The 24,441-nt window shown below is 38.0% G+C and overlaps 1 protein-coding gene across 1 annotated transcript; it reads right to left on the bottom strand.

Moving 5' to 3' along the window:
* Positions 1-935: 935 nt before the first annotated feature.
* insyn2ab (inhibitory synaptic factor 2Ab) lies at positions 936-22,101 on the bottom strand. The gene is made up of 3 exons (XM_014980759.2): positions 20,814-22,101; positions 12,210-12,281; positions 936-1,153 (listed from the first exon to the last, which is right to left on the bottom strand). The coding sequence occupies exons 1-3, from the start codon at positions 21,971-21,973 to the stop codon at positions 970-972; spliced, it is 1,416 nt and encodes a 471-aa protein (XP_014836245.1). The 5' UTR covers positions 21,974-22,101; the 3' UTR covers positions 936-969.
* Between the last annotated feature and the right edge of the window lie 2,340 nt (positions 22,102-24,441).

The following is a 24,441-nucleotide window of genomic DNA, read 5'->3' on the forward strand; positions in this document are numbered from 1 at the left end:
GAAAATACTGCAGAAATATTAAAACATCGCCCATGGTGATAGAAAACGAGAATACACTTGAGAATACTTGTTCTATACTTTAAAATATTATACCTGCTTTATCAAGAGATTCCCAAGTATTAGGCTGTAAGATTTCACAGTACGTTGTTATAAAAATGGTTATTATTTTTTCTAAAATATAGATTGGGAACATTAGGAGTCAGTCAGATCAGTAATCACAACTGGATGGGTGAAATTGGCTGCACATAAAGACACATTAGAAACAAACAAACATTAAAAAAAAAGATACACAGAGGGTGATGATGTGTTAACTGTGCTAAGCAGACGTTCAGCCAGGGGCGAAAGGTGAGCAGCATGTCGACAAATATGGCAGAAGGGGAGAGGATAGTACAGGGTTACAATAACAGTGCTGATTCTCTGGTGATTACTGTACTGACAGTCTTTTTATGTTTCTCCTCTTCTTCAAATATCTGTGCTCTACTGGAAGTGGAGTTGATGTCCAATCAAAGATTACAGCTTCCTTCAGGCAGGACCCCTCTGCATGTCTCCCCCACTTGATGCAAAGCAAATGGCTCTAAAGAAGAAGAAGAAAAAAGACAAAGTGCATACCACTGCCTGGAAGATTCAAAAGAGGAGGATTACTTAAAAAAAAAAAAAGTAGCTTCATATTTACAGAAAAGGGTGTAAAAACTGCTTACCTAGAGTTTGAAGCTGCCGATAATGTCCAGGAAACGCGTCAATAAAGATTAGGCTGAAATGAAAGCATTTTGTGTCTCTGCTCCCCCCCAGCTGACGTGACAGTCTACGTTCAAAGCCTTATGTCAACTGGTGTCCGACAGCATCCATTCACGCTGCGCGTTGGTCCTCCGTCTGGATATTACTTTAACGGCTCCATGAATAACTGGAGATGTCGATGTGCCCCCCAAAAAGATGGCTTTTTTTTTTTTTTCCAAAGGCTTTACATTTTATTCAAAGGAACCAAAGTTTCCAGCGAGCGTGCTTCTTGGACTCTGACTTGGACTTGCGCTTTGGGGTGGAGGTGAACACTTCGTTGGAATAAGGCAGAGCAGGGCACTGTCGACTGTCCATGGGGCAAAGTCGCTTCATTAAGGGCTGCAGCTTATCCTCCTGTTGCTTAAAGTCCAGCTCCACGCTGCAAGACAAACACAAGGAGTAGGATGTAAATACCAGCCTAATATAAATACACACACACTAAGATAAATTAGATGTAGAAATGGCCTTTGCTTCATTTGATTCCATTTCATCCATTTTATAACCGTCAATTATGTACATCTTCTGTTGTTTTTAATGTAGTATTTTTACTTTGCTTAATTTCATAAGTTATGATTTAAAAAAATCAACTTGTGTGTTCATGATGTCAGACATGTACTTGCTGCTCGTTTTCATCTTGTGCATGTTTTTTGTGGAGTGTTTCTGTGTATGTTGACTTCCCATACTTTTTGCCTTCTTTACTTTTTTCCAGTGCCGGTTTTTATCTGTTTTATGGATAACCTTTTCTGTTAGAGCAGAATTGTGTTCTGAGTTTTAACCATCTGATACAAAGTGTTCCTGTCAGATGAAGGAATATTGTTATGCTGAACAGGAAGTGAGTCAAGGAACAACAAAGGCAAAATGTTTACTGTCATGACCTGCAAACTAATGAAATACCATTATCACTGTCCAGTACGAAGCACATTTTCACAGAGCCAGTAAGAGAAGCCCTTGAACCCAGAGAATCACGTTAGGAGTCACAGTGGGTATTTCCAACCCAAGAACCTTGTATTAAACAGTGACTGACTTGTCAACTGATTTGTGCTGCACTAAAAGGGAACAATGACGGCAAGGGAATAACCAGAAAAACTCTCTGATCCTACAAAGCAACAAATAGCTAAAGTTTTTAAACTCTTGAGAATTTCACCAGGACAATAATCTGGTTTTGAAATAGTTCAAGCAGGTTAACATTTTGGAAACCAGTGAGCCTAACTACGCAAAGCATTTGCGGACTTTGCTTAAAAGTTTTTTCTGCGATGTTCAATGTATATTCTATCATTGGTTGTTAATGGGGTTGTGTGTGTGTGTGTAATATGTAGCCTATTTTGATAGAACTTTGTTCTGTATAGATCACAGAAAATCCACTTCATTAAAGTATCCAATTCATTAAAGATGCAACTTGCATCATTCCAGCCTGAAAGAACTACGGTTCAGACAACACAACAAAAAGTCCAAAGTTATGGTGGATATTACAATCATCGCCATAATGAGTGTAAGTAAACCACTGCACATGGGATAGGGAATGCTAATGTTTGTGATCTTAGTAATTAGTAACTTTAATTTGATCAAATCACTGCTGTTTGAATAGAGGCAACTGGTTCAAATGAACTGACAGATCCCACACCGGCTGCAGCTCAACGTTTCAGAGACTCCTTTGAAGTAAGAGAGTTTCTCTGCATTCTCCAACACCGCAGTCAAATGGGCTTTTCTTGCATAGATTATATTTGCATAATAATAATAATAATAATAAAAAGCCAGGATTTTGCTTGCTCCTGACATCAGACCTCAACAGTCACGAGTGTAATCCCAGTCTGGTCATCGTCTGATTTTTTTGCGGCGCCGTAGCTGAGCTATCTCTCCGATTAAATCTCCCAGGGCTGGGAGAAATGTGGGACTTAATCTCATCCAAATGAAACTATCGAGAGCCTGAGCAGTCCCTGATTAACTGGCTGTATTCAAGCACGGGGAAAATACACCATTGTTCACCATTTCCTCTCTCTTTATTGCTATTGATTTCTTGTATATTGCTGGTTTGCCTAATCTTGCTATGTGCAATTTATGTCTTAAAGTGGAGATAATAACGAATTAGCTATCTGCTTGCTACGTGCACTGGAAAAGTGATGACCATAAATAAAGTTTACCCGATAATCAAATTTGTGTTTTGGATATTTCAATTGATTGCCGTTTGCTTAATTTTCTCCATTAATTCTAAATATTTTGCACAGCAGACTGAAGTGACTTCAAGGACTTACGGACCTCACCCCTGACATTCTGAGGAAGAAGAGGAGGCGAACAAACAGAAATAAAGAAAAGACAGCGCAAGGTCAAACATGCAGTCCTCTTCTCATCTGCAGACAGAGAAACGGACATTAACGTGCAAAGATTGCCCTGATAGGGCAGCCGCTTTGATAGGCACAGTAATTAGTTTGCTAAAGGATATGCTTGACTCAAAGTGATATAATGAAACTGGAAACTGTCCTCACCCCCCGACAATAAGTGTCAGTTAAGAGCAGAGCTCTATTAAAGCCTCCAGAGGAGCGACCTCATTGAGGGCTGGATTGGCAGGCTGAGACCTGCTTTTCACTGTGTTAGGTGAAATGAAAAAGTGAGACAAAAATCGTGTAAAGGCCAATTTATTGCTGCTTTAACCTCGACGTCACTCCTGGTTTAAAGGAGCCCTTTCACGTAACTCGATTTGATCAGAATTAAGCCCGTTCTCCTGTAATTTCACGTTCACTTCAAATGAAATCCAATTCTCGTAGGTCTCCTGAGAAGTGAGTCCTCGGAAATGAGAAACTACGTTTTTTGGTGATGCCTTTATCTCGCCTGTTCATTGCTCATCTCTTGATAATACGCACATTATGCCCCGTTCCACCTTCTCTCACTTTTATGGCTGCGGATGTTTCCCTCCGTCGCACCAGCCGCGCACATTTCTAACAACATTCAAATGATGTTGACTTGACAAGCAAGCAGTTTAGAGCAACATCGGTGCGATGCAGTGCAGAATAAGCTCAACAATTATTGAGCAGTTAATCGCTTGGCAGATCAATGCCGATTTTTCTACACCGGGTGCAAACTTCTGAGTGAGAAGCCCAGAACAGCGCTGCATGCTTCATTTAACACCAGAGGGTAGATGCTTCGGCAAACAAAAGCCTCATATCTAAGATCATCTCTGTGCACAGACAAACTGAAGCAGTTGGAGACGGGAAACCTTCCAGGGCACTCCGAAAACCATATTAATCATCCCCTTATCTATGCAATGTGACTAGCTATTGCTGTGATCAGTGGTGAGTTGTTTGTTTGTCTGAGCATCATTCAATAATTGCCGCTCCTGGGAGGGATTTTGCTACTGGGTGTCTTTGTAAAACATCCCGTTGCAACTATTTTCTATTCTCAGTGCTTTAAACCTAAGGCTGCCTTCCTTCCCATTATCCTCTCTCTTCCTTTGCCATTTGCAGTCCAAGCTCCACACTTGACAAAAAATAAAAAACTAAAATAAAATAAATGGCTTCCACCGCGAGCACCAGTTTCCTGGTGGGTTATTTAAAATAAACTGCCAGGAAATTACAGTGATTTCCCTCGCGGGTTGTCATGTAGAAGTCATATACAGGACATCTAATAGAAAAACCTCTATTGTGTGTTGCGCAGAGAAAAATAAACCTATATTTATCAATGAGAGAATAATCTAATGTGCTCTCGCAACAAACCAAAACGTTTTATAAGAACATAAGCTTGTGATTGTGCTATAAAATTATACTCTGTGCCTGGAAGACACATAATACCATAGCTTTTATCATATGTGAACTGTCTTTCTCTTTGTCAGAATTTTTTACTGCTCTGCTTTGAGGTTTCTATTTGACCTAAAGCTCTGTTTCACCAGTTATTTTAACGAATATGGACTACGTCTGATCTGCTTTATTTCAAAATGTTAACAAAGCACAAATTAAAAATTGTGGCAGCCATCTCCATATATAAGACAGCTAATTAGGTGCAACATATTCCTTATTTTTGACCTATTGGAATGTTTTTCTTTTTTAATCCAACATTCATTGTATGTAAAATCCATCTAGCAGCTGAAAACTGCAATGGTGAGTTCCCAAAATAATATTTTTCATTTCTGCATATTTACATCACAAGAAAGTAGTAATTACGTTTGCATTGGACTTTTCCCTCCACTTTACTGAACACCGTCATAATGGTTATCCCAGAAATATTTCTCCAATAGACTCATCCTATCCATCCTTATCTCACCTGCCAAATGCTTGCCCTATTTGTTGCGATGATAAATGAGACACTACTCAATAACAAAGGTAGGAGGAGGCTGTCAGGGGAGAGCCGGAGTCTGGACGACCCACAGATTGACTGCTTTAGCTCTGCGGCTGCCAGATTCCTGAATTTATTGGACGTTTTACATGCACGACTTCTTTAAAATTCAACATCATCCTCTAAATTGAGTGACACACTTGGTGGTCACAACAACAACGTAGAGTCCCCGTCTAACTTAAAGGAGAAATTGTCATTAACTCTCTGTTTTGGACTGGTTTTAATATGGCCCGCCTTATTAGTAGCCGGTCCTCGTTATTAGTGTCACAGAGTAGTTTGTCCAAGGTTGCTGCCCTGCCAGCAGTTTAACTGAGTCAGTAAAGCAAACTTTAATAAGAGGGCCACCGGTGATGGGATCTCACGGCTTTAATAACAGAGCAAAGCAGAGTAAAACTGAAGAAGAAGAAGAAAAAAGACACAATGGAGATGTATCCGTCCACCACATAACACACATGCATGCATTCACACTTGGAACACCAGCATGAAGTCTTTGCAGCTGGGTTGTGCAGCACTATCTGCAGAATTTTGCTGCTTGTGACAGTCATTTTGGCAGAGAGAGAACTGTGATGGATTACCACCCTGGTTGCAAAATGCTCCATTTTGTTCAGTGACTGTAAAAGTCATTCCGTTAGACTGTAATAAACAATTATTTAGTGATACATGGAACAGACAAAATGATTATCTCATACTTTATTAGTCCTCTGCGGAGAGCATCTGTAGTTTCGTTATATAAATGGCTTCCATTTAGAGAGAGTAAACCATGGGCAAAGTTTTTGCAGCCACGCGGCAAAAACTCAGCTAAACTAAACATAAACATTTGCTGCACTGACACATTTAGTCTTACCAGCATCCTGTTAGTTAAACAAAAGAGAGAAACCGCAACACTTTACAGGAAACTAGTCCTCTATCTAGTCAGAGCTAATGTGTTGGTGTGACAAATCTCCATTATGTGGCATCCACATCCCTTTGGTAATCCCATTTGCTGCTTCTGCTGCATCTGTAAAAAAGGTTCACCATGTCTTATAAAAATTAAACAAAATCCCATGACACAAATAATGCATCTCAGTGGCTTTTCTCAAGAGTGGAGATATTTTCCTGATTGTATTTGCCATTGCCTGACTATTTAAAGCCTAGTTCCTGAAAGCTCAGTTTATCACATTATTGACATCATAGCAGCTGAATGCTAGCTGAAAAAGAACTCACATAATGCCATATTATGCTATTTAAAGAGAGATTATTTAGCTTTCCTTTGTAGCATCCTGCTGGGATTTATAAAGTTCATTAGACCGAGGAGGGAGAACCTCCAAACAAGAATGGGCCACTTTGAACTTGATTTATTTTGGTGCTATTTAACTTTGCTTTCTAAAAAGTCATATTTAGGAAAATTGCAGTAAATAAAATAAGAACCACTTTTTTTTTTGTCCACCTGTTCATCAACCTGCTTGCACACACAGTTAATCAGCAACTCACTGCACCAACACAATGTATTTAGGCACCGGGACATGGTGAAGGAAACTTGCCAAAGTTCAAACAGAACATTAAAATGGGGGGGAAAAAAAGAAGAAAAAAACAAAAACAGGAATTAAAGCGGCTTTGAACAAATGTGTTACCAGGCAGGCTGGTGTAAGCATTTTTAGAAACTGCTGACATTGTGGCGTTTCAATGGTCAGCCACCTCTTGGGTTAACAGAGAACAGAGTGAAAGCACATCCAGTAAACGCCTGATGTGTGGACAAATATGCCTTGTTGATGTCAGTGACCTCACAATCACCTCAGATGGGTTTCAGCAGAATGCAGTGCAAGTTGGTGAAGGGCCGCAAAGCAAAAGCAAAAGCAAAAGCAAAGCACGCACTGGGATCTAAACAAGACAAAATAAAGGATTTTACTGAACCAAAATGCAAACTTTAGCACTGAAATAAGATTTCCAATGAGTATATAGAGAACAGAATACAAAAAAGAAACAAATAATCTCAAATTGAAATAGTAAATCATGTGCAGAGGACAATGAGTGACATCAAAAACATCTACTCAAAACGATCTGAATATATAACCAAGGTGACTGACAAAGCACAAAGACTCTTAGATCATGACACTCAGAGGACTGTTTTCATCATCTTTTTCAGTCTGTGGTGCGGAGAATTAGAGCAGTTGTGAAGGCAAGTGAGAGCATAATCCAGTATAAGTAAGGCACACAGAGTAAAGAGACAGATGCATATAAATTCTGTATGCTACCAGTGAGAGAGGCTCTCTAATTTTAATTTTTTTTTAGTTCAAACCTTTATTTTTTTCCCAACCCTTTGTTTTACCAAAGCCCTAGTGGTCCGTTGCTCACTTTGAGTCAGAAACAGCAAAGATGCAATCAGGCAACGTAAAGAAATACTGTGACAGACCTTTCTGGTATAACAATCAATTCTGATATCATTTGCTGCTCGAGAGGGGAGCCAGCTACGAGGACTGCCGTCTCAATTTCCTCTCCCGTTTTCTAGCTCATTGAAGAGCTTGCGATTCAGAGTTGGGCTTTGGTTTGGCAGAAAGAGGTAGAGGGTGTTTGGGACAACTCGCTTTACTGCCTTTGGCCTCGTCGACTCCGACTTCACGAGTTGGGCGAACATCTGGATGGCTGACCGCCTCATGCTAACAAGTGAACTGCTCACTGTTGGCTCTTAATTCAGGAAAATCCATCTGTTTAAAAGCTTTATTTAGTTCAACATGTACAACGTCCTAATGACTAGATAAGCAGATCCAGAACTTAATGCTTAATGCTTTGCTTTGGTCAGACAAAAGGCAAGTCCTCTGATATTAATCTTGTGACATTAGTGATGGGGGAAAAAAAAAAAGATCAGACTTAGATGTAACATGTTGCTCAAATCTGATATTTATTGTATTTCAGGGTCAACCATCCCGTCTCTGGGGAAAGAGGAGGGCTGCTTTTAGACCCGCTGTCAGTGCCTGCTGAACATCATTCTCTTATGATGACTCAGGCTCATTTTTCAGAGCCTCGAGTCTGTCTCAAATGTTTTATTTACTATAGTACAGCATCTCTGTTTAGTACTGACATGGAGGTGTGGCTGTCACTCCGCAGATCCAAGTCTCTGCCACATTTTTAAGAGCTATCGACAGAAAACAGAGTTTTGAGTCTTCTGCTGCCAACTTCACACTAAAGCTCCTGAACAACAGCACAGCACAAAAAAGGTCTTTAGTCATGCATCTTTATTAAATCATCATTCCTTATCTGTTCTGATTCGTATTGAGAGATCAGGGTCTCAAGTGTGAAAACTACAAGGATGTTGTAATTTTACATTCAATTTTTTTTCTGCTCTTAAGGACTTTTTGTGCGCAACGTTCCATCATGCAAACAATCTGAGGACACTTCCATTACTTTCATGTTAGTATAAGCAGAGTGGAAAAGTATAGCAATACAGAACAATTGTTTAGAGCAATTGTGAGCACTGTGTCAGAGCTACACAAATCACTTTAACAAAATGAATGACCAACAAGTATTTGTGCGCAACATCCTCCAACTCACAGGATGAGAGGACACCCAATACTAGTTATACAGTTTTTAAGAAAATAAACATTTTTGTTTTTACATGTAGAGCAATAGTGTCCCAAATCACAAACTTTTTAAAAACTTAGTTGGTATATAATCTTCCAGTTTCATGTTACCAATGCCAAAAACAATCTGAAAATGTTCTCTTGCAGTGCAATTGGAATGAGAGTTTCATAAATCTCAGAATACAGAAAAAAAAAGAAAAAAAAAAAATCCAGTGAGCAATTATCCATTTTAGCTTCAATCAGTCTGTTTAATTTAGATTTCAAATAAGACTTGATAACATTCAGTCCAAACCAATTAAAATGTTGAATAGTCATTTTGCCAGTGTTATCTGGTGTTTGGTACCTGCTTTATTTTACATTTACAAAGGCAGCCATATTTAAAGTGGGGAATTCCTCAATGATTATGCAGCTGAATACTTTTGGCCAGCTTGACAACATCCATGAAGCTGCACATTGCATATGCTACTTTCACATTTGCAATCTGCACTTAAATTACAATTTGACAGATTATTTTCTTTTTATGCAATTGAAAATAATTCCAGGCCTTAAATACTTAAACATCCTTTTTGCCAGTTGTTTTACTTTTTACTTGTTTTTCTTGCAAGTTTTATGCAAGCAAGACAAGCAGACTCATGAAACCTGCATCAATGAACATATGAGGTTTTGATGGAAGGACTTTAATGCAGACAGCAGACAAAAACTGTTTCACTGAAGCACACATTGTGTGAATAATAGAATAATGTGACTAACAGCAATATTTGCTGGAGAGTTAATTACTAAACAAGGAGCAGGTGGTTGATTAGAAACAGCATGCAGCTGTGAGGGAAGGCGAGTAACTTGATGAAGAACTGAGAAAATGGGAGAAATGTCTGATGAAACACACAGAAGAAAATACAAATACACAAGAACTAAAATAAAGCACATTAAAAAAATTAAAGTCTCAAAGATCGTGACCATAGAATCATATTCTGTGACATGAAATCATCCTATTTTGTCTTTAAGACATGTCATGATTGCAAAAGGTCAATCTTCCTCCACTGAGACAGCATGGATGTTTTACTTATATTATTGGAATCACCATTCATTAAGCTTTTCCCCACATAACCTCAACATCAACTTTGAACTAAATGTTGTCAATACAGTGTATATTTCTCAATGTTTTGCATAAAGCTACTTATTCATTTTGCCAGTGCACTTAAAATAATGTATTTGAACTTTTTTCGGTTTTCTGGGCACCTTGCTTTGATTTAGATGGACTGACTGAAAGTTAACGTTTTTCCCTATCCTGAGGTGAGGATTGGTTTTTGTATCAAGCAACAGGACTTTCAATTCGGAAACACAATTTTAAAAAAATGTCAAATGCACAATTTTTTAGTAATCAGCCTCTGAGGCGTTTTTGTGTGCTTTATGTATTTTTTTAAATTATTTTACAAGATTATTTTGAGAACATTCTAATATGTTTGTTTTTGCTTAATTTATATGTATTTAACAGCAAAGCCTGTCTAATTAGGATTTTTTTTAACCTATGAATTCAGAAACCCGGGACATTCCTTAATTTTGCACCTCATTCGTCCCCCAGGACGACAGAAGGAGTAGCCTGTGAGAAATCAGTGACTTGTTATTCCCTTCCAGCTTGAATGAAATAGAGCTTTTGCTTTCAAGTTGCACAAGGATCTTTCGCAACAATCTGGGTTAGTTTGACATAATTGACTTTTGACATAATCATGGTAAAAGCTTGAATGTGTGGTTTGAGGTTTTTGAGGTAATTTTAAATGTGTCTTTCCTCTTACAGAACTACACTGTAAATTGTCCTTTCATCTTTGGGCTTGAGAGAGCAACCCAAACTATTTTTTTTATTTACAGTTTAGATAGAACCGATTACGTCAAAGCTTTTATCTCGCAAGATTACTCCGAGCTTATGTTGCTTAAAAACTCACACTATTAGATTAAACTTTTTTTTTGTGTGTGCAAAATAAAGCATTATTTTAAAATCTCTTCTTTCTTATGCACTTCTTGCTACTGTGCACTATTTTATTTTTATATTTGTATCATGTTCGAATAAAATTTCATTTCATTTCATTTCATTTCAAAAAATGACAAAGACATAACAGATAAAGGTCAATTCAAATCTAACTGTAAATATTTAAAGAGCTTTATGGGATCTGATGATTTACACTGTGGTCACAAAACTTCCTACTTTATGTATATAACTTCCCACTTCTCTGTAAATGTATGTTTCGGTCACAATGAGGCCATGCAATCCTCAGAAACCAACGCTGGAGACACTATTTATCCCTGCAGTAAAACCAGAGACAGGAGTAGTGCTGAACATAAAGTTCTAATATTTCCCATAATTTTACTGTAGAAATTTGAATAACATGTGCTCACACATATAAATATTTCTACATTAAATATGTTCGACTGTTTACCAGTACATTTTATCATTTTATATATTTCTCACTTTGTGGTAAAGTAAATCTATTTCCTTCACATCATTCAGTCAGTCTATTCAGTATTTTTCTCAAAAATTTGAGAATTTGCAAAACTTCCATCAAATCATTAATATCTTGTTCATTTACAATTTAGTCTAATCTGCTTGATAAAATGCATCTGTCTGTTCCCAATGTTGATTGTCTGTAGCTACAAGCTTCTTCAAGTAAAAAGGCTGCATGTAGCTCAATATATTTATTATCTGTAAAATTATATATTTTACTAAGATTTTATGCAATACACACACAGAAAGTAGTGCATAATATAAAAATAAATGAAAAAAATTACTGACCTTTTTCTTTACATTGAGTAAAAAAACAACCTCTTTTTTGTTTATCTATCTTTTTTTAGAAATAAGCAGAAGACCGTGTGCGTGATCAGGTTTACGCCTGTTTTTCGACACAACTGCCTTTAGGAGATCAGGCTCTGAATGTTGTGGGGATACGTTTATGCTGCAGAGTCAGGGCTTTTAGTCAAAGATGATGTGAGGCTGGATGGAACATAATACAGGGCAAACCTTGAGAAAAATCAGTTCCAGGCTTTTCAAGACCTCCTAGCAGGACAATGACCCCAAACATCCAGACAGAGCTGCACTGGAATAGATTTGATCGTGGCATAGTCATGGGTTAGAATGGCTTAAAGTTCTGGTAGAAATTCTGTTGAAAAGCTGTGGCGAGATCCATTGTGTTACAAAGTATTATCTCATGTGGCCTGAATGCAGGCAATGCCACAGTTTATATTTCTATATTTTGTAAAAAAAGATAAATAAAACACACATTTTATATAATACTACTTATACCACTTTGTTAGGGTTTATCGGAAATTGTATGTGTACCAAAATGTTAAATTGTTCAAGGTTATGAATACTTCCAATAGTCATTGTACATAAAATATTGGAGCCATTTTGCTAAAAAAAAAAAAACAATCTCAGAAACATTAAAATAGACTTTAGAGTGCTTTTGTTAAAGTTAGTCCATTATGCAAAGACGGCAGCTTAGCCGTTTGAAAATGGGAGAACCTTAATGTAGAAGACTGACGATGCAGTGTTAATGTATGTATGGCTGGGCGAACCTGTAAATGATGCAGGCGCTGTTTCGACACGTATCACAGTTGGCCGTGTCTTGTCCCGTTCTGTATGAGAGCCTGCAAAGAGACAGAGAAACGTTTCTGTGAATTACAGCCGCATTTCCATATGTCAACAGCGATGGGCGTGAGCAATCAGATTTTTTCTAGTTACAGCTGAACTAAAGAACACTGCAGTGTTGATCTTGCTGATCTCTTGGATTTGGTTAATTGATGTGCAGATTTGCTAATTTTATCTGGTAAAGTTATCTTGCTTCGCAATGGCAGTGCGTTATAATTTCTGCAGCACAACTTGCATAATAGAAATCTTCACAATCTGTGCCACTCCATACTTTTCTCTCATCTAGCAATGCAATCACTGTGCTAAAAGCCCTCTACAAATCACCAACGGTAATTCAGGTGTTCTCCCCCGAAGAAAGAATCTCCTATGCACTACACGACTGTAATTGCTTTAACAGTCTCCATCTTTCAAACGCAGATTATTCATAACCTCGAATATAAATTTCCTTAACCAAGTGCACTCATTGTTACTGGCACAGCATGCGCCTTACTGCAGTAGTCTTTAGCAACATAGGAAACATCCAAGAACGGTCGTGTTCAGGCCCTACATGTAACTGCATGCTGTCACGGCGGCCCTTCGCCCTGATGGATGACATGTGGCGGAGGTCGAACCCGCCCGCTTACGATGGCATGGGAGGTGACCTCATTGAAGAGGGGAACAGATCTGCTCCTGCGCGGATCGAAAATGCTGATGAGCGCTGAAGGGCGACAGGTTTATTCGCCCTGCCCTGTTCTCAAATGAAGGGTTCTCCAACAGCTGTGAGCAAGGACAGGAACTCGGCACAAAGACAAGGACTGCTCCAGAGATGCGCAGCCTGGATTTAGCTTTAGATTCGTGTCATTTAACCAGCCTCTCTCCGTTACTCACCACAAGTAATAGTCACTATGTAAATTTAACACAGCCATTCACAAAAGGATGTCCATGACCGAATCTACTGACAATGAATTGAAACCAGAATGATTTGCTGCTGAGGTGTTTGTTCGTATCAGTTGTCCTGGGACACGGTTTGTCCTCAAGATTTGAGCTGCGCTGTGCACACCCCTGCCTATATACCTGCTGCTCCGCCTGCCTGAGCACTGCATAATGTGAGAACAAAGGTCACCATCTTGAGTGGCCCTTCATGTTTCATTTATAGTGCAATGCAGTGTAAATTTACATTTTTTGTAGCAGAATTATCATCTATCTATCTATCTATCTATCTATCTATCTATCTATCTATCTATCTATCTATCTATCTATCTGTTTGTACCATCTTTGATAATATTTCAAGGAACATAGCCCCTATAAAAACCTCATTTGTTTTTCCCCTTCACATGTTTTGCTTCTCATATTAAACCTTGAGTGTAATTGACATACTTTTACCCAAAAAATTCTAAGGAAAATCCTAAAAGAAGTGAAACATGCAACAAATAAATGGGTTGCTTGTGCTTCCTATTCTTGGGATATCACAGAAAACCTCCACCAGAAAGTCTGACTTCACTAAATTTAAGGAGATGTGAAACATATGGTGAGCACCAATCTCCTAATCAGTTTCTTGCTTTCATAAAGTTTTGGTCTTATGACAAAAGAAGAGGGGGGGGTAGAAGCAACTATTGATTCACTGACATGTGATGAACCAGTGGTAAATACTAAAAACTACAAGAAATTTCACCATCACATAGTGCTGTGAGTACAGTGAGCTGCTGTTTGCTGAAGATTCGATGTGCCAGAGCAATCAATATCTGTTAACTTTGCCATTAAATCCATAAGGCTAAGCAATATCAGGCACGATAGTCCAGATAAAGATAAAGCTAAAGGTTATGATTTAAGTTATTTACATCTTAATCAAACCACTCAGTGACTGATCCAAATGGCTGAAATACCTCCTCGGCATGCAGCCAAATTCTCCAAAGTCCTGCTAATGACCTGATTATTTGCCTCAGGTGTGTTGAAGCAGGCACACATCTGAATTATTTACCAGCATTTCAATCAATAGTAGCTTTATATTTCAAATCTTTAAAAAGAAATTTCGCAGAAAGTCAAAATTACTGAGGAAAGATTGTTTTTCCAAATCTGGTTCTCAACAGAAAGACACTGATTAATCATATGTTGTCTTCTCGTTAATTGACCAAAACAATTGTTATGATTTTAGTCATAATCAAGCAACAGCAGCCTGCATCCGCACCCAACATTTAACCACTTGTTAAATTTGCTCCTGAGGCTTTTTTTTTTCTCCAGTCATTTTTGATACAAAATCAGGACCAACTGAAAGAGGCACATTTAAAACAAGATTGAAAGCTAATTACTGAACTCTTCTGCAAATTGCAGATATTTTTTTTCAATTCTGCTCAAGCACTGCAATGACTGCAGTAGACAATGACAAATGAGAAGGTTTCAGCAAAGAAATGTCAAAGTATTTATTGCACCCTTTTCTCTAAAATAAGGAGAACAATAGAATAGACGGTATGATATGTTGGTAAAAAAAATGACAAAAAAATTAATTTTACTTCTTAAAGACTTGCTTAGAATCTCTATCTGGATCTTGTTCCTGGTCACATATGAAAACAGCTTTTTATGTGCAGACAGTCTTCAGTTCAGTGCAGTTAAGGATAAAATATTCTGTACAGCCCAGTTTTTACAAGAGCTACCGTTCATGCTGGCCTGAACCGAGGAAACTCAGATGAAGTTTTGCTCCCGTCTGAAATTTCGTACGCAGCAGCTGCTTGGCTACAGATGACCTTTCCCTTTGACTGGTTCATCAATATAAGTCTTATTGCAGTAAAACCGTGAGAACTTTTACTTCCTTTAGTCTAGAATCTGGAGATTTTACTCATTAACTAAGAACATTTGTTCCCACTGGGTTCATGCAACGTTGCCACACAGGGAATTTAAGATTCAGAGTTTTTAGGGAGCAGCTGTGATAAGGAATGAGTCAGCGGCTTTAAAAAGTACAACCTGTCTTGCTATTCTTTTTCATTTCCTTTTTACTACACACCAAGCCAGAATATCAGTTTAGGATTAAATGCAACTACGTATTGCCCTACAAAAATATGTATAAACACAGGACTTATTTTTTTAATTGTTTGTGTGTTTTAGCTATTCATGTGTGGCTGTGATCCTTAAGTCCACCTAATGCCGTCTGTTCCAGTCTTCTGCTGTATGTATCGACCAGCTTTCAGCCGGTCATTCTACCACGTAAATATGTTTTAAGTTAAACCAGCATAGCTCTGTCTATGTGTTTTGGATCATTGTCCTAATATTGCAAGTCTTTTGCAGGTTTTAACAGGTGTTGCTCCAATAAAGCCCTTCATGGATTTTATCTAAGTATATTAGATCAGAAGAGCCTGAACACATGACCACAGTTTTCAGATTTGTATGTTTTGATCCAGTTATGAACTACTGTGTTGTTCTTTCACAAACAATTGCAATAAAATACCTTAGATTTTAAATTTTATATTTGACAATTGCTAAAAAAAAAAAAAAAGAAAATCAACAATCAACTTCTGGCACTGCAGTCAAAGCCCTCCAAGAGTTGTTTTTACATAAACCTAATAATGTCACATCACCAGCCTCTGACCGACAATGTTCAAAACTGAATTTCCTATAAAAATAGGTTAATTTTGTTCTCTCGTGATCAATTTCTTTGGTGTATAGGATGTTCTGACACTGCAGTAAGTCGGCCAACGTATAAAATATAATGCTAACTTCAGAAAGATGTTTTAGAGTACAGCAGAGATTTAAAAAAGCCTATCCGACTGTCCAGTCATGTCAAAGCAGAAAACACGGTTTGTGAATGTACCAGAGAAGGTAATCTAGCAACGCCGGCTCACAATGCCCTCACACCGCAGACCGCAGATGCTACAAGCTGGCAGAGTTTTGTAGAGATGAAAGGCAGTGCTATGAGGTCGCACTAATTGGGCCTTTAAAACAAAGTCTCACAGTGGCACCAGGGTGCCTTCTTCTGCAGTGGGAATGAGTAACACTTAAATAACATTTTGCCCTGGATTCGTTTGGATTTTGTAGATGTTGTTTTTGTGTTGCTTTAAGAGCCTGGCTGTGAACAAAGTTCTAGAAATGTAGTTAGCCAATATAAATTTCACTCTTAATATGCAGCACACATTTAATGAGATTAGGGTATTAGAGAAGGATTACAGTCAACTGACAATGTGGAGAAAAGTAACCTGTTATTGCTAACAATACCAAAATCAAAATCAGCTTTATTGGTCAAGTTTGTGCATACAAATAATTTCACTTCAGTTCAACTTTGCTTCCAATCTACAATTTAAATATAAATATGTACACTTCATGTGGAATTTCACAACTCACACATTCAACTAGACAGGTTTTCATGTTATGATTGTAAAATCTGTATTCTGGTATTTACTCAAGCGTAACTATGAAATATCACCAAACTAAATGCAGTTTTCTTTTGTGATAGCCTCTTTCCCAATAAAACAGCTTTTGGCCTTGTAAAACAAACTCGGGAATACCTTGAAGATCATGAGGGGCTCAAAAAGGTTTCTGATGCCCAGGATGCCAGTCTGATAAGATGTGAAAACATAAACAGCAGACGAGAAACAAAAATATCTTGCCCGTCATTTAAAGTTTCCCCAACAGCCTTGTTAGGTCCTCACTTCCCCTAATTGCAACAGAGTGTCATGCTTTTATCTTCCAGGAAATAAGAAATATTTTCTTGCAGTTTTGCAACAATATGTTGGTTTGATTCTTGCCTGCTTAATATTCAGGTTTCAGTTAAAGAACAGCTTGAGGTTGTCCTTTTCTGATTCTCGAGGCATCGTATATTTTTAACCACTGCCAGTGACTTTGACACCTTTTGCTGATTAAGCTTTCACAATTTTATGTTGGACCAGTTGTTTGCTATTTTGCTTTTTTTTTTAATGATATTTCATAAAAGGGGCCTCCTCTGACAAACAAAAATGTCCCCACTGTTTTTTTGGTCCATTTTTCAAAAATGGAATTGCACGACTTCTGTACAGATCATAAACATGTTTTTTTCTGATTTATTTTGAAATGTTCTAGGAGACAATCCTGTTTGCAGTGGCACACACCCAATTGTCTTCAAATATTGTCATTTCAAATTCATTAGCCTGATGAAGCGTCGTTTCTGGTGAAAGTTATTTTTCTGTATGGCAAAAAAGTTACGGCCAGGTGGAGTAGTAGTGCATGATTAGTAGGCTCCTGCAGTACTTGATGGCATGCAGTGATTTGAATCAGTTGTTCTGAAACAGAGATATATCTAAAATATGCAGAGCATGAGTCCCTGAGGACTGAAGTTGTTAAACACTGATCTAGAGCAATGATTAGAAGATAGCAAAGTGAAGTCGAGCTTTTGTGAAGAAGCCCCCAAAAAGCAAAATTATTGAAAACCAACATGGAGTGAAACGGCTACAAGTTGCCAAAAAACAAAAACAGACAAAAATAAATAAATAAAAAAAAAAACCTCGTCAGGCCTAAAGATGAATGTTTGAACGTTGAAGAGATTACTTCTTTTTTTTTCCTTACAAATGCCAAACAGATCATTTAAAAGCAATTTGGTATTTAAGCGTATTTGTTGTATATCAGGACTCATAAATCAATTTAACTACACCTAAATACTTGAATAGGTCATGTTTTCTTATGCTGATGAGGAAATTACTTTGAAAAAGGGAGTTTCAACAAGACAACAACTCCAAACGCACCAATAAGTGAACAGCAGCTTGACGACTTAATGATATGTAGAGGTCTGGCCAATTCTGGAACTTTAATCCAATAGAAAACCTGAGGGCTGGCTTCTAACACACCGTTTCTGAGCCAAAACCAAGAAATGCAGAGGTACTGTGGAATGTCGTCCAATCGTCCATGTCCAGAATACGTGTTCGTAAATCCCAGAGGATGATTGACTCTATGAGCTGCAGATTTAAAGCTTCTTTCATAGAACATGGTTCTGAAGCTAAATATTAATCCAGAAACTAAATCATTTAGCATTTCATTACACAGAAAATGTTAGATTTTGAAAAGAATTAATGCTGATGCAGCTGTTTTCTTTTTTTATGTGTTTTGATTTTACCAGCCTAACCTCTTCGCTCCATTTCTCTTGAGGGATGAGTTTCATTCTAACGTTTTTATAATGTTTAACCTTTTGACTTTTGCGTTTATGTTTCTCGGTGGGGCAGTCCCTGTATTCATCGTAGGAAAGCCTACAGTCTTTGCAACCTTGCATTTTGATGTGGTTTTGAAATTATCTTTAGGTCTGTGTGCCAAAAACAGGACAGGTCAAAGAAATGAGCATGCAAAATAATCAGATCTCCAGAGGCTGTTGTGGTGAACAATGTCTAAAGAAATTAAAGCAAAAGGAGCCCTGAAAGCAGAATCAACAAAATAAGGTATTATAACATCTTCTCGGACAAAAAGAAGTTAATGAAGGCAGGAAGCCATTACAATATGATGAATGGACAATGGAAAAATTTAATTTTACCCGAGCTATTATAAACATGAGAAACAGATGCACTGATCCAGGACACATGTGAAAAATGGACAGGGAATCAGGACTAAGAAGCCAATACTAAAAACCTGAATAACCAACAAAAATCTAAGTTCAACACAAAACTCAGGAAGGAAAGAAAAAGCCCAATTCTGAAAGCTCCACCTGTCACCAGTTAATTGGAGAGTGGTGCAGTTTATTTTATCTAGCTTCTCCAGAAATCCCTGCATGTAAGGTAAAAAAAATGTTGATTGCTACTTTTTGTAGGGTTTAAAACCGATCCTTTTTTTTAATGCAAACTGTTTAGTCTTTTCTGTAGCTCAAAATATTTAATATAGCCTTGAAGCTAACAGTGACATTAATTTAGTAATGTGGTTTAAATCCAACTTCAGCTTTACAATGTAGTAAAAACAGGTTGAGCCCTGACATAACATAAGACGCACCTATGCTGTGAAAAACGATGTAACTGTGTGAAACGTCACAGTCATGATGACGACTGTGAGCAAATTCATCATCGTTAGGCTTTATAAAACGTGTTGAAATTAAAAAAAAAAATGCTGGCTGAAGTTCATGAGTAGCATTTCACTTTTTTTGTGTGTTTTTCTGCACCCCAAACACACATTGTATCCAGCATTCACAAGCATTGAGTTTCTGAGTGAAAAAAGATTACTATTATTATTTTATTTTTTGACTTAAATATTTTACAAAGGGAAGTTTTGAAAGTTATGACTTCAAACCTCTACCCAAACAGATTCTCACCTAAGGCTTGTGCCTTATTATTGTCTCTAAACCCTGCGCTTCTTAAGGATGAAGTGTCCCAGCTGGTTTATGGGACTGCAGGAACTACTATGGGAAATAATCTTTTAGCCCTTAGAAAGTGCGGTTTTTCAGGGGCACATTCAAAAGTAAGAGAAATAGAAGCTGAGCTTGTCTTTCTCTTAAGGAATGTATATTTTAATATCTTATCATTAAAATGTTTTCATTTACAAAATGAAGGACCAAGGGATAGGGAGTGGGAATCATGAGTGTTATCTTTGGAATTGCCATTCCGGCGATTACAGGCAAAAATCTCTGTTGAGTTTGAGCAGATCCTTCGATACAATGCCAAAAAACCAAGAGATCTTGTTTTATGTTTAATTTGTAGCAAATTAAACAGATAAAACAGATCACTCTGAAGATAAGTAAAATTTAACTTAAGTAGAATTAGCTGCTAGACAACTAAAGACTGGCATGACAGGGAGAGGGTTTCATTTCACCATGCCATGATACAAAAATATTTTCAAAAGCCTTCTTTGCTTGGTTTTCCATAATACAGTAAAATATGACCTTTTGCTATTGGGTGGTTGAAATATTCCTGCTACCTTCCACTTCCTTTTGTTATTCTCTGCAGATAGGCTCTGGGATGTGGTCATATAAACATACATTTTTGCATGTATTAAAGTTGAGATTCATCCATAATCCAGGTCTAATATTCCCTTACAGGAAATCCCACGAAATTCTTATTCTGTCATGTGAGACGTGATTGCATATTTCATACAAGTGTACACATATGGAAATATATAAAACCATGGGCATCACGTTTTTAATTTCCACCATGAAGCATTCCAAATCCACAATTATACATGTGGTTTTTAAAGTGACTCAAATCATTACACATGGTTTTCAAACGATTTCTACATGTGACATTCCTGGGATTTTTCTGTAAGGGCAGTCGGTGACATAATTCTTTATTTTTCTCTTCTGAAACAAGTTCTAATTATGTCGGTTTACGCAGTTATTAGTCATGATGAGAAAATACTGTGTCATTTATAAGCTTCCCGGTTGGGTTTTGTGCCCTTGTGAAAGTCTTGATTGATGCTTTTCTGTGTCTTGATACCAGAAATGACTTGGAGGTATCATGTTTATTTCCAGTGGTGCATGGCAATAAGAAGTAAGCAGTAAATCCTTAAAGTTTTAGTATGATCCTGCTTTAAAAATTCTCTGTGCGTTGCACAGAATTTGCATGAACTTAATTTAATCAGTACTCTGATGCTTTTGTGTAGAATTACACAGTTAATTGCACTATACTTACCCTTCCCTCTGTGCTTCTCCTTTCTCCAGCTCCTGAATAACTCCAAGAAGAACCTTGATGGTCTCCTGGCTTGAGCTGATGAGATTCTCCATGGCCTGCAGCTGTGCTTTCATATCCTTGTCTCCAGATAAGGGTATTATCTCCTGGCTGCTCCCCAAGCCTGGAGCTTGTATGCCTCCTGGTGGAAAGCTCTCATCCCCCTCAGCAGTTCTCTGCAGTTTAGAGGAAGCTGACGCATGCCTCGTCCGACACTGCCCTTGCGACTGCACAGAGCATTTAACGCTATGAGGAAAAGTCTGCGACTGCCGCTCATTCAGCTGTGGACCCTTTTTCCGTTTACAGCTCACAGAGGGACTTCCTATGGCCTCCACTTGTGTCAGAGAGTTCCACGCTACAGGGCCCGTGCTCTTTGGCTTGTGTTCTGAGAACTCAGAGTCCCCCAGCTGGCGCTTTGAGGATGAACCAGGGTCAGTGTCGTCTTTGAATAATCCTTTGTGTTTAGTCCACTTCCCACACACTTGGTACTCCGGTTCATTTTTAGAAGACTGCTCACTCGAATGTCCCTCTTCCGTAAAACGTGAGGAGTCTGGACACAAAGGTCCATCCACACAGTTGGCACTCGACAGCAAATCCTCGGTGCCGCTGCTGTCATCCGTGTGATGAAGCAGGGCTTTTGTCTGTCCTATAATCTTACCCTTATACTTGGAGGATTCTCCAACCGGCTGCCCATCGTCTCCCGCTGTCTTGATGTCGCTCAAAAAACCATTGTTTTCTCGTCTGTAATCTTCCACCATGGCTGTATGTTTAAACGTGTGTCCTTTTTTCCTCTCCAAAGGAAATGTTTTGTATCGCTTAGTGAGGTCTGGTGAGGTCTGGACACCAGTGCTCCTGGTCACATTCGGAATCGAGCGCCTAGCCGGCATGGTCATGTACTTCCTGTGTGTTACCTTGCAGGAAATAGACCTTGAATGTCTTCCCCGCTGCTCTTTTTGAGCTTCACAGATATCTTTGAAACGTACTTGTAAGGCCTTGTTTCTCTTTTTCACCTCTTGTCCGCTTGAATCTGGTCCAGAGTGCGATGTGTGTGACGGTCCCTCGTCTGAGTCTGAATCATCTGAATTTGACAAAACAATGCATGTGGTGTCCTCTTTGCTCACCATATTTCCTGAAATAAGAAGAAAAAGTAGTTTGAGTGTTGCATGTTACTTCAGAAGCAAAAATGTATCTTTTCGTAAAATAGAGGGAACATATGTTCATGGTTTTATGGAACAAAGACAAACTAAGTAAGAACCCCTGAAGTTTACAGCTGAACACACTCTGTAAAACCAGAGTTTGTCCTTATTTTGTTTCCTCTTCATACGCCTCTTTATATTATAAATTTTGGTGTCTTTTGGAACAAGAGACTTTTGGCACCACAGCAATTTTTTGCTAGATGCATCTGTTTTTTTTTTTGTATTGGATGCTTACATGTCATCACTTCAAAAAACCTTTCCACGTCTTGTTGAAACCACAAATTTTAATGTATTTTAATGAAAACGTATTCAGAAAAACACAGTAAAGACAGCATACACAATACGTATGCATGCCACACATTTAAAATATCTATTTGTAAAGCATTTTTAAAAGTGGACATCTGTCATTTTTCCAGCCATACATGCATTTATGTTGGTCTATCACACAGAGCTGCTCGTGGAAAGAAGTCAGTCTGACCTAAGACGTAAACCTAAATGCATTTGATCATCCACATCATTTTTAGTTTCCACCATGTTTTTATGGGAACACAAAACAGAGAGAAAAGAGTTTTTCTCTTCACCGCTGGCATTGTTGTACTTATAGCCTTTGCCCATGCAGTGGCATCTCACAATGTAGCTTTCTTGCCAACTGTTTGATGATTTGCTTCGAGACCTTTCTGGAATAATAATTTCCTCCACCCTGCCATCCGCGCTGGTTCTGCCGTTATTTAAAAACTGTTTATGGACTCCTATGCACAACTCGGGTTAGGAGGAGCGTTGGCTGCTAACGCCGTCTAATACTGCTAAATCCGTTAGCTGTTAAGATAACATGCAGTATGAGCAGGTATTGCTATGTGTGCTTCAGTGTATCATTAATTCATAGCACCGCCAAAGTGAATAATTTAGCTTTTGAATGTGATTAGACTGTGACACGCTTATTTTACTTATTAATGCTGTGGTGAAAGAGCAGTATTTACATGTCTGACTCTGATGATGTGGTCTGTGGGGATCCCTGCTGGATCACTGTAAAACCTGACCTCTCTGAAGTAATGGTGTACCAATTACTTCATGATTTAATGTGACATTGACCTGAAAAAAAAAAAAAAAAAAAAAAATATATATATATATATATATATATCTTCACATGAAATGTACGTGAGGGAACACATTAGATAAACGTTCAGACTCAAATCTAGGAGCTTATAAGAAGTTTTGCTTTGCTGCTTTTTATATCTTAGATGCATCTGAATTACTTCTCACCGCTGTGCTACAGTACAATCAGCCACCTATTGCTTACATTTCACTCCAGCATCCACTTGCTTTTCAATAAACCTTCTTAGAGTTTTTATGCCTTGTGAGCTGCTATGTTGAGCTTTCTAATGGTATATCCACCATAGTGGTTCGAGGTGTTTTGCTAAGAAATGGCTGGAGGGTGCTTGGTGCTTAGCCTCCTAGCTAAAGGTGTTTACTATATAATATATTCCTCCTGTGGTTTCAGGAACCCGCCAGCAGAAGAAATGGCCTCGGAGCAGCTGTGGCCCACACATGCTACGCTCTACAATAATAACTGGTGTTGAGCTCCTCCATCTGTATCCACCTGTAGGCGCTGAAAGTCCCCGAGGGGAAATTTATTATCATCACTCCCCGGACCTCAGCTGTGCTGAGTGGAGTGGTGAGGTCAAAAACTAGACACAAAATATGAACGGTGCATGCTCAGTGATCACATTTTAAAGGGAGCTGGATGAATGAAATGACTTTAATAAATGTAAAAAAAAAAAAAAAGAATTAAAAATTAAAAAGAACGAACAAGAAAATATACGGATCAATTGGAAAGATTAAGAAACACTTAGCAACAAAGAGCTACTCCCCAGCACCCAAAACATTATTTATTTATTACAATAAAAAAAGTAACATGTTTAAAGGCTCATATATCTGTTAATGGAGCGTGATAAAGAGCTAAAACTCAAGTGCATTATTCATGAATCTATTTCCCGAAATACAAGTTACTTTAGTTTATGCTGAACGTCTAGGAATGTGTTTACATTTCAGTGCTAAAGTACATTGCTAAGTTATACAAAAACAACAACAAAACAAAAATAACATATAACACTAAAAAAAAAAAACAGCAAAGCTCAATCTACATCTTTAGTGTCAAACTCATTTTCCTTTTGGGCCAAACCAAGATAATGACTGTCCTCAAGAATGTATTAATAAACGCATCTAAACTGTTAAAAATATTATAGCTTTCTCTTCATTTAATGAGTACTTCTTAAAATTAAATATTATTGAACACTGATATGATTTGACACTATACAAATAAGAACTGATTTAATTTGACTAGTAAAATAATATTTAAGCACACAATAGTTATCTTCAAGTTCTATTTTTGTGACCCT

This window comes from Poecilia mexicana, unplaced genomic scaffold (assembly GCF_051168715.1).
Source record: "Poecilia mexicana isolate PSO_F unplaced genomic scaffold, ASM5116871v1 scaffold_15, whole genome shotgun sequence".
NCBI classification, from domain to species: Eukaryota; Metazoa; Chordata; class Actinopteri; order Cyprinodontiformes; family Poeciliidae; genus Poecilia; species Poecilia mexicana.